The 11,343-nt window shown below is 36.7% G+C and overlaps 1 protein-coding gene across 1 annotated transcript in view; it reads right to left on the reverse strand.

The window, feature by feature from the left end:
* The window catches only part of LOC131414717 (cell surface glycoprotein CD200 receptor 1-like), a 31,515-nt gene extending 20,441 nt beyond the window's left edge, over nt 1-11,074 (reverse strand). Inside the window, exon 1 of the mRNA XM_058555786.1 lies at nt 10,718-11,074. Within this exon, the coding sequence (XP_058411769.1) occupies nt 10,718-10,784 (67 nt within the window). The 5' untranslated portion in view covers nt 10,785-11,074. The remainder of the gene's footprint in view (nt 1-10,717) is intronic.
* Between the last annotated feature and the right edge of the window lie 269 nt (nt 11,075-11,343).

Here is an 11,343-nt window from a genome sequence, read left to right on the forward strand (position 1 = left end):
AAATCCAAATTACATTGCCAGAACAACTTTTATTTAGCTACACAAAGCACATAACTTTTTCTAATCAACAGTATGGTAAAGTCAATACAATGCAGAAACCTTTACTATCAATCTTCTGGCTCCAGAAAGCTTAAAATATCAACCTTAACATTTTAGTTAGTGAATGTTTGTACTACATTTTATAAAACTGCATATTGTGAATGTAGGTTAGACATAAAAATATTATTTCCTGACAGTTTTTAGAGTTATGAATGGATTTAAGCAAGAAGCTTACATTTTTTTTAACGCAACAATGTGAACAATTGATCCTGGTATCACAACGTATATTTTGTGTTCTTACACTTTAATTTATGAAAGTGATTTACATTTTTAAATACATTAATTTTGTAGCAGATAACATCTAATTAGGTGTTCGGTAAACAAAATATTGGATGGAAACCCAAAGTTTTAGCAGAGACGAGTATAGAATAAACAATAAAATTAAAAAAAATATGTAAGTACTAATTGTACTTCTTGTGTTTCTTTGTACTTTAATTTTCTTTTATATTAACATATATAATATATATTGCAGAGTGTATTATATGTATATACATTTCAAAGAACAATTATATAGTGTATATCCACGTAAGTTAAGAAATAGACTATTGCCAGTTTTTCCCCAATTATACTTCCAACCTTTGCTCTAAAGGTAGCCATTATCTTTTGAGATAATCATTCCCTGTTTTTCTTTACATTTTACATTATGATAAACAAAAGGCTAATTTCCTCCAAAAAATATACATAAAACACATAAACCAATAAACAAAAAAAGAGATGGACAACCCAATTGAAAAGCACTGGCAAAAGATATAAACAGGCCAACAAAAAAGTAGATTAATATGTTGAAGGGTGACTTAACTAGTAACAATAATTATGCTCTTCAGATAAAACATAGAGAGAAAAAGAAAACACCCAGATGGTTTATAAAAAGGAAAAGTGAGAAATGTTTAATAAAAGTAACAAGCTCCAAAACACAAGAATTCGAAAATGAATTCAGCGAATGGATAAAATTTAGAAAGCAAAAAGAATTATGGTGAATAATAAATTTGATCGGAGTTTCCAAAGCAATATAATCACAAAGTCTGTATCAGCTGATCAAGACATAGTACTAATAAAAGCCATATTGCTGGGCCCATTTTTTTTTTTTTTTTAAGGCTAATCACAAAGTGTATCAGTTTGTTAGGACACAGTGCGAATGAAAGCCATATTGTTGGGCTAATTTTTTTGTTTGTTTTGAGACAGTTACTATCACATAGTCCAAAACTAATTAATGGAGACAGTTTTGTTCCCTAGCCGACAGCAGATGTTGGATAAATGTGTATCAGTGATCAAAAGGGACAGAATGTTCAATGGGTAGATAGTGAATATCTATGCATATCAAATATACAAAGACATACGTACTAGTATATTAATTCTAGCATAGTTTTTAATTCCGAAAAACATGAAACAACCAAAAAGTCAATCTGTAGAGGCTAATTAAATAAGCTGTAAAATAATATCTATGAAAGAGCTTTGAAAATTGCAAAATGATAATTAAGGTACCATCTTTTGAATGTTTGTAAAATTCAGACATAATGTTAAGTGCTTTATATACATGATTTAACTTAATCCTCACAGCAACCCTAGACACAAGGTCAGGGGTTTGGGGTAAAATCTCCCAATTTTATAATATTGGCAACTAATTCAAATTTTTTAAAATATTACACACGCCAACTAAAAGTGTCTGCAAGCCAGATCTAGCCCACGGGCTGCCAAATTGCAGTCTCTGATGTGGAAATTGGAGAAAGGGTCAAAACCTGAGTCTTGAAAACATTTATAATTAGGGATCTGTTGGAGGAAGTGAAGTTAGCAAAAACGATGAAGAAAAGCAGAAAATAAATACAATGTCTTAAACCAGGGAAAGAGGAGATTTCAAAACAGGAATAATCAAGATCAAATCATGTGGGAAAAGTCTTAAAGTAAGGACTAAGAGGCTTTAGGATTTACTAATAAGAAGGTGGTCAGAGACGTTTAGGAGCTGTAAGAGGGTAGTATTAGTACAGAGGGAGGAACAGAACCAGACTGAAAAGAGCCGAGCAGAAGCAATTATCAACAAATTAGACTTATTCTTTCAAGAATTTTGACCTTGAAAATATGGGAGCATGAGACAGTGGCTTTATCCTTTCATGTCAAAGTGGAAACAAAGAGATGGGACAATATCTGCAACTACAAGAGCTGAGGGTATTTACGAGTAGAGTAGAGCACAGCGTATTTGTAGACAGAGGGAGAGCTAGAAGTTATAAGAATGAAGGAGGCTAAGTGGTAAAGCAGGATCCTAGAGGTACTGGGAGGAGATGAGATAAAAGCAAAGTAGAAGTTTGCTTTTGAAAAGACTGATACTTAGTCTCTGACAGAGAAGCAGAGAAGGCAAGAGTAGTAATAGACACAAGAGACATTTTGAGGACGTTCAGGTTGACAAACATTTTCTGAGTTTGAGTACTCAGCGTCAGGTAGCTGCCCAGAGTTCTGGGGATGGTAGGGTGAATGAGGCAAGGTCTCTGCCCTCAGAAACATCATCATCTGGGGAAGTGAAAGAAGTCCACACTGGATGATGAGTAAATCAGAAAGTGAGCAGCCATCTGCTGAGTACGGTGGACAACAGGAATAGCTTGGGTGATGAAGAAAGACCTGGGACGGTGTTCTTAATCCTGGTTCCCATCAGAACCACCTGCAAAGATTTGTGAAAGTCCAGATGCCTAGACTCTATATACCCTGAAAAGTATGATTAAGTAGGCTTGAGACGGCACCACATTATCTTTAGTATTTTAAACTCTACAGGCAACTCTATCTGCCAATTGGCTTAATTACTGGTTTAGAACAAACCCTGGGGAATATCTAGGAGGGAGCCAATGAAAGATAGATCGAATGATTTTTTGGAGAATAAAAATAACTAGATTTCATTATTTTGAATCTAGCAAGATTTACTACTTGAACATTTTTTCAAAAAATTGTCAATATCACAAACTGGATTATATAACCAGATATTCTCATATTATGTAATAGATAAACCTTTGCGAGAAGGTAGCATTTCATGGTAAACTAACAAAATGGCAAGGAAAAAGAAATACTAAACAACTAAAAGCTACATATACACACATCCAGTTTGGAAAAATACCTTTACCGAATCACTGTATGTTCTCAAATGATACCCTTTGTACACACTTGGGTTTCCCCTATGTTGATAGAAAAAAAAAAATTAGATGCTGCTTTCTCCTTCCAGCTATGATCTTTTCTCTCTTTTTTACTGCCAAACTTCTCGAATGAGTGGTCTGTGCCCACAGCCTCAATTTCCTCCACACCCACTCTCTCCTCAATACCAGCAATCTTGTAGCTCCTACACCCTTCCATTCAAACCACAATGTTGAAGGTCACCAGCCGCCTTTATAGTCAAGCTTTTGGCCGTTCTTCAGTGCTTGTGCTCCTGGATTGTTCAGCAGATTTTGATGCTATTAACCACTTTTCTCTCCTTCTAAAACCCCCTCCTCAGCCTCTATCCCTATCCCTATGCTTTTCTCTGTTTGTCTCCTTCTCCGCCTGCTCTGCAAGCCTGCCTTTCTCCTTAGGCACATCAATGTAGATATTCCCTCAAGTCTCATCTGCTCACTTTTCTCTTTACACTTTCTCTCATCATTCCGCCCAGCCCAAGAGCTCCAACGTGTCCTCCTACACAATTGATTTCTCCTTGTTTTACCACTTCAGTCATACTTGGGCTCCCTCTGTCCTTCATACAGGCTGTTTGACCTGTCTGGAATGTTGGTTCCCTCAACTCTTTTTACCTAGGTGTTTTCTTCTCTTCTTTATTTTAAAAATCACTTCCACACGGAAGTCTTCCCTGACCCTCAGACGAGATTAGACTTACCAATTACACATTTCTATGTCACCCTCTATTTCTCCTTACACACTCATATATTACTTAATCCTTTGCAATGATTTTTTTAGTATCTATCTTTCCTACCAGATTCTAAGCTCCATGAGAGCATGATCTATTGTCTGTCTTGTTGAAGTATCCCCAGCATGAAACACGGTGTCTGACACACGACAGACACTCCCTTACTTACTGACTGACAGAATACGTGACCCATATTTTAGCTTTGACTTATTTTTCCCAAATAACAATTTCAACCCTTTAGCTGCAATTTCTCCCCACTCAAATGCCTGCGGTCATTTCAAGTGCATCACATCTAAAAATCATAGATTTTCCCATACATACTTGCCACATCTCTTTTCTTTTCTATTTTTAGTACTATGGAGGAGTTTGAAGCTCAGTTAATTAAAAAGTTGGGTAATATCTGTAGTAATTCCTTGAACACTCTTGGGCTTTATTTGCCCATGTATATAATTTGAAGATTTCTAAAGCCCTTCCTGTCTGAAAGCTCTATAATTCTCATGGTGTCATATACATCTCCTTCATTTCACAAATGAGGAAATTACTATCTAAAGAGGGTAGCAATTTACTAAAGAAGACACAGCTAGTAGTTAGAATTATATCCCATTGACCTTTAAACCCAATACAGAGATATGTAAGAATCTAGAATTTGGAGGAAAGGGGAGTGAGATTTTATTGAGAAAAGTAAAAAGCATCAAACCATTAATGCACGAATAAAATTTAGAAAGCAAAAAAGCATATAATAATATAATACATTCAATCTCAATGTCCAAGACAATGTAACCAACCGTATCAATATTAGTTGGTAAAATCACAGTGATATTTAAAAACATGGACTTGAAGAAAGTTCTGCTTCCTTTATGGCAAAGTAAACTTCCACAGATAAGAACTATAAATTCCGGACAAAATATAAAAACAGCTATCTGAAGCCACTGGAGAGTAAAAAAAAAGTAAGAAGGGATTCTTGAGGGGTGTCAATTCTTGGAAGAAAGAAATGGCTCAGGGTTGGGTTGTGGGTTCCCATTTTTACTACTTTTAGTCTCAGGGAAGGCTGTAGTTGGCACCATACTGAGCAGCTAAAATTCTAATAGAAAACCCACAGTTTTCTGAGGAACAAGAGGACATATTTAGGGGGAACCTTAGTCTCTGTAAATTGAGAGAGGCAGAGAGAGAGTTTCAAATTTTGTGTATAAACTCTACCCACATCTCTGGCTGAGTCTAAGCCACACACTGCAGGGCACACTTGAAGTTGACTAGCTAAAGGTAAAAGAACTGAGATTTAAGATACTGTCCAAGAGATAGAGTTTGCAGTTTGAGTCCAACAGGTTAAATGCTTTGTGGGAAAAAAAAAAAATCAACAGAGTAATATAACAGAATCCAGAGCCTCTATGAAGTAATATTCACTATCCAAATTGCTCAGCATACAGAGAACTAGGAAAATGTGGCCCATTCTTCAGAGAAAAATGTTAAAGGAGACCAATCTCAAGGGGACCCAGATATTGGAATTATCAGACAAGGACCTTAAAGCAGACATAAACTAAGCTCAGTGATGTAAAGGAAAATACGCTCACATGAATGAAAAGAAAAATCTCACCAGAGAAAAAGGAACTAATTAAAAAATAAATGGAAATTCTAAAATTGAAAATACAGTATCTGAAATAAAATATTCACTGGGTGGGCTTAACAAAAGAGTGGAGATGAGAGAGGAAATTGTTGGCAAACTTGAAATGTATCAATAGAAATTGTCCAATCTGAAGAATAGAAAGAAAAAAATTGAAAAAAACATAACAGCCCCTGGGACCTGCAATGAAACAGCAAAAGTTCTTCAAACATGTGTGTAATGGGAGTTCTAGAAGAAGAGGAGAGAAAAAGAATATTTAAAGAACTAGTGATTGAAAATTTCTCAAAATTTGCTGAAAAGCATAAATTTATAGATTCAAGAATCTCAGTAATCCCCAAGCAGGATAAATAGGAAAATAACCATATGTAGACAGACTATATGCACTGAAAACCAAGAATAAAGAGAAAATTTTGAAAGGAGTTAGAGAAAAATGACAGATAATACTCAGGGAAACAATAATTTGAGTATCTGCTGACTTCTCATCAGAAATGGTGAAACATTTTAAAGTGCTGAAAGAAAAAAAATGTCAATCCAGAAGTCTATATCCAGCAAAAATATGCTTCAAGAATGAAGCATATTCAGATAAAAGGAAACTAAGAGAACTCCTCACCAGCAGACCTACACAACTAGTGATGATAAAAGAAATTATTTAGGCTGAAGGGAAATGATACCAGACAGAAACCCAGAAATTCAGAAAGGAATGAAGAGCATTGGAAATGGCAGCTATGGTGGACATAGTATGTGCACCCAGAATCCCCTTCAAGGAATGGCGTTTTGCCCCTTCTACTAGGAGCACTGTCGGCAGACAGCCTTCAGTACACAGCATCTTCAGGGATCGCCTCAGTGACTTTGCCCAAAGTCAGACCCTTCTCAGGGCAGCCCATCAAAAGACTCAGCCATTTTGATTCAATACAGGGCCTTTCTAGGGTCGTTCCAACTCCACATCTCCCCATGGGGGCCAGATGTGGGTGTTAGTGGTTAAGACCGCAGACGAATGTCTCCCTCTGCAATGCTCCTCTTCCTTCCAGGTGTTTCCAAGAGTCCTCCCTAATAACCATTCTCTACTCAAGACTATCTCTCAGAGTCTGATTCCTGGAGAACCTGCAACAGCGTCAACAACTCCAAAGAACGGAGATTTTTAAATAAAATGGTTTGCTTCTAAAACCTTCTAGTCCTGCTTCTGGGACTTTTCTATACTGCTTTCCCTAAACACAAATAGGATTTTATTCTTAGGATGGTTTCTAGGTTTTCTGGACAGACAAGGCATACTAATTCTAGCTAAAAAAAACTTTGAAATTGTTTGCTCAGTGCTCATGCATGAAAAATGTTGTTTCTTCCTGGAAATAATGAGCTGATTATGACTATTATATGGGTTTTGTTATATACATATATATATATAACATATATATATAGTTTCATAATGATAAAAAAAAGTAATGGTTGTGAATTTGATTCTTAGGAGCTATTAGCTCATAGAGTCCAAAGCTATTTCATAACCACAGACCTGCTCCCTAATCTCAGTCAGGAGTTATCAAATGAGAGTCAGTGATAACAAGGAGAAGCAAAATTATGTTGATGTTACTGCATTTTAATCACTGTACAGATTGATTTTTCAGGTACAACATAAAACCAAATGACAACTGAGTTATTTTATTAATTAGCACCATTAACTGAAATATTCATGACCTTATTAGGAGGTAATTTATCTAATGTGGAACTTTCTCATTTGTTCCCATCTCCTTATTTCTATCCTCAGCCAATTAGCATCCCTGTATGTAACTTCTCATCTTACTCCTCAATTTCAGAAGCATTTCCCTCCTCCTATTTAAGGTTAAGCACTCCATTTATACCCCAGCTTGTCTCCCTTCCCATCTATTCTCAGATCTTGCTCTCTGTTATAGAAAGGAAAGAGATAATTATCACTCTCAGGACCCAAATCCAAAAATCTCTAGAGCTTATTCTACTATTTCTCTCTCTGTGAGTACTCTCTTTGTGAGATCCTCCACTCCATGAATGGTTCACAAATCATGGATTGTGCTATCCTTCCAAGTACCTGTAGGAATTTTCCTCCTAGGTGTCCTCCCTCCCTGTACTGGATTTAACATCTTCCTCTGCAGCCACCAATGTCTCTCACAATATCTCGGAACTTCCTGAAATGGAAACCCAGGGGTAGGAGCTCTTGACTCCTGCTTCAAAATAAATCTTTTACCAAGTGCCACTTTCACTCAGTGGGTTACTGCTGCCACATTATTCTCCAAAAACATCGCTTTATTATGTTATTTTCCTATTCATAAAACAACTGATGGCTTCTCAATGCCTACTGCACAGTATCCAAGTTCCTCTGTTTAGCTACCGAGGACCCTTGAAATGCAGCCTTAGGTCCTACAATCATATAACACACAACCTATGTTCCCACAAGCTAGAGTTCTTTCTCTCCCCAAACCACATTGCCTTTGTTCATGCTGCACATCCCCTCCCGCCAATTTATATCTCTGCCTTTCCCCATTGATGCAAAGCATCATTCAAGGCCCAGCTCAAGACTCATCTCCTCCGTAACGCCTTCAACAACTCCAACCCACTGTAATTTCTCCCATCTTTGGATTTTTACTAGATTCATAGATGATTTCAAGACTGCCTGATTTAAAACGTTCTCCAATTGTTTCATCTGAGCTTGATCTCCCTAATTTAGATTGCTAATAACTTTTAGGCACTATTCACACACACACACACACACACACACACCCCCTCCGTCACACTCAGTGAATAAAGACTTTTGATTAATTTATTAATTGCTTAAGCATGGATGTTTAGAGGAAAACACACCTAAAAATTATTATAATATGTAAATTGACAACTATCACAAACTAGAAAAGGACAGTAGGACTGAAAATTATGAAGACTAACCCCTTCTTTTTCACAACTGTTTTTAATTTCCTTTTCCATCTTTTGCAAACCTGCTGAAGCTAACAACCAACCCTGTCTCATCTCCTCTCTTTGTTACTGCCTGCCCCCTAGTGGTAGATAATGATAATGGTCAAAATTAACTCAAAGAAGAAACAACGTGGAGGGATTCCTTTTCCGGAACTCGTAATCTCAATCAGTGACTTCTATAAAAGGTAGATTCATATTGATCGGAATAGCTAAATTTAATTTGAACACAACAAAAAGATCTAGAAGACAATAGGCTAAAATAAGGAGAAAGAAGTGGAGTGGGGGAAACGGGTGAAGGAAAGGGGGTCAGACAGGCTGGAGAGCTTTGGTCTGCAGTGGACGACTTAGGTTGTTTTAATTTTTCCTCTCAGGTATCATTTTCTTAATAAACCTTGTTTACCAACTACCACATTGCTTAAATTTGTAAGCAAATAATTAAACAAAGAAGTAAATAGATTTTTTTTAAATGCTATGTTTTACATTGAAGTCATTAACTCTCTTGCTCCTTTGTGAATTTATTTTGTATACTAAAGTGAATTTTCTCTGTTTGGCAGTATTAATAACAAAGCAGTATTAGTAATAAAGACATAAATTCATGCCCTAAATGGTTTGCTTCTTATTATTCCGAACTATTTCATGGTGAATTTATCATGCCAAGTTACTGCACGTAAAGTAATTTGCTTTTTTTGTATCTTGATTCTAAACATTTTGACAACTTTATAATTATACAAGCATACACTTCAGAGATTTGGTATGTGTAGTATCTCCTAGTTGTGTTCAGAAATAGTTTTAAAATTCAAACCTTTAAACCACTAAAATTCAAAATTATGGGTTATGTTTTAATCTTGATTTTTTTCCCTTTACCCAAAAGTCAGAGTGCAACTTGACATAAATAGCTTTTTGCCTAGCTGGCTTCTCTGCCAAGCGAGGTGGTGCACAGGTTTCTGTAAGAGTTTCCACAAAAAGATCTTAACTATTGAAAGATTCAGATCACTTGACTTCTTTTTAAGTGAGTAAATAGTCCGTTAAGTTTATAACCAAGTATTGGTGTCACTTTTTTTTTCAGTGGTCTAATAAATAGTGATGTTCTTTAGTGAAAAGCATAATGGCTAAATATTGAGGAAAACTGCCTATTCAAATGTTTAGTGACGCACAGACCTGACCAAGTGGGACTCTGCCATGTACTAGTAGTGTTGGACAAATCATTTCACCTCTCTAAGCCCCAATTTCTACCTTGGTAAAATGAAGACACGTCTTCCACGCCTGTCTCACTAGGCTGCTGTGCAGATCAAAGGAGAAATTCTGCATAGCAAGTACAGCAATACAGTATGGCTATTTTACATGTGCTCACCAGTAAGACTGTCATGTGGAAAACAGACTTTTTTTGCTGGAAGATAAATAATATTTTAAAGTCTTTCATATGAGGAAAAAAAAAACTTTTCTTCTTTCAATTAGAAAATTATAAAATTTAAAACCAACTACACTGTTTCCTTGCAGCTGCTCCCACCTACTCAAAGTGAAACCTGAAAACTCCCTCCCACATCAACTCCTACCAACCCTCTATAGTAAAACCTGGACACCCCTACAATAGCCCCAAATTCTCTACAACTCCTACAGGAACCCAGACACTAAAGAGTGTGTCCTCTAAGCCAGAAAGTGTCTTTTACAGCCTACACATCTTAAAGATAAATACAGTCATACATCACAGATGCACCACCAAACTGTGAGTGTATTATACTTTAAAAGGCACCTGGTCATAGAAAGTGATAGAAAGCAATAAACTTTCCTAATTTATGTCGTTAACAACATGGACCTAAATGGGTTGGGATTATTACTTAAATTTTTTTTTAAAGGGAGAAGAAGATAAAGAGAACCCAGATGACTTAGATCACTACTCGAAATTATTTAATGTATTCTGCCTCATTCAAAAGAGGGACAAGGGGAAATAAGGAAGTGGACAGCGAGGCAAATTATAGAGATATGTATACTGTCGTACGATACAAAGTAAAACAAGAGAGACAAAGAGGAAAATACGGATAATAAAGTGAAATAAATCTGGGAGTAACCCCCCTCCCTCATATCTGTGATTGCAATTATCTCGCATTGCTTCTTAAGAAAGGCAAAAGAAAGTTCAGGAAAAGCTGAGACCAAGTTTCTCACCAGTCATTCTTGTCACTCCTCCAAAGAGAATTTAAACTTACCAGCCACTAAAAAGACGACCAAAGTCAATAGCAGCCGTTGGTCAGAAGTTCTCCAAGTGCAGAGCATTTCTGTCTTCTTGTTTCCTGCCCTTCAGTCAGAACTTTTCCTCCACAAAGGTAGAGAAGGAGCTGTGGACATGGTGAGGCTCTCTCTGGTCAACTTCTCCGTGCTAGATCCTCTTAGCCCATCAGCAGGGAATACTCCTTTCCTCCTGGCCTCTTCCTTCAACTCTGTGTGTTTTAGCCTGATTAGCAACTTGGAACAGAAGAAACTCTTCTCTGGAACTTGACACAGCAATAGATTTCCTGTCTGAAGCACTGAAGCAGAGACGGAGGAAGCGGATTGATTGAGTTATCTTTCAGCTCATTGGTCCTCCTCTCACTTCTGCTGCATACAGATAAACTGTACAGTAAGTCATTGAATGTGCCCAAGACAAATGAATTTGTCTAACCTTGGATTAAAAAGCAAAACAGGATATTTACCTATTTTTGGCCCATCCCCTTCAGTTTCCCAGTCATGATAGCTTTTAGAAGCTTTCTCCAGGTTGAAGAGGTGGTCAGCCTCAGTAATAAAGTTTGGAACAAAATAATTTCCTTTGAAAATTCTTACATGAAATTACTATCTA

Source organism: Diceros bicornis, chromosome 15 (assembly GCF_020826845.1).
Source record: "Diceros bicornis minor isolate mBicDic1 chromosome 15, mDicBic1.mat.cur, whole genome shotgun sequence".
Classification (NCBI taxonomy): domain Eukaryota; kingdom Metazoa; phylum Chordata; class Mammalia; order Perissodactyla; family Rhinocerotidae; genus Diceros; species Diceros bicornis.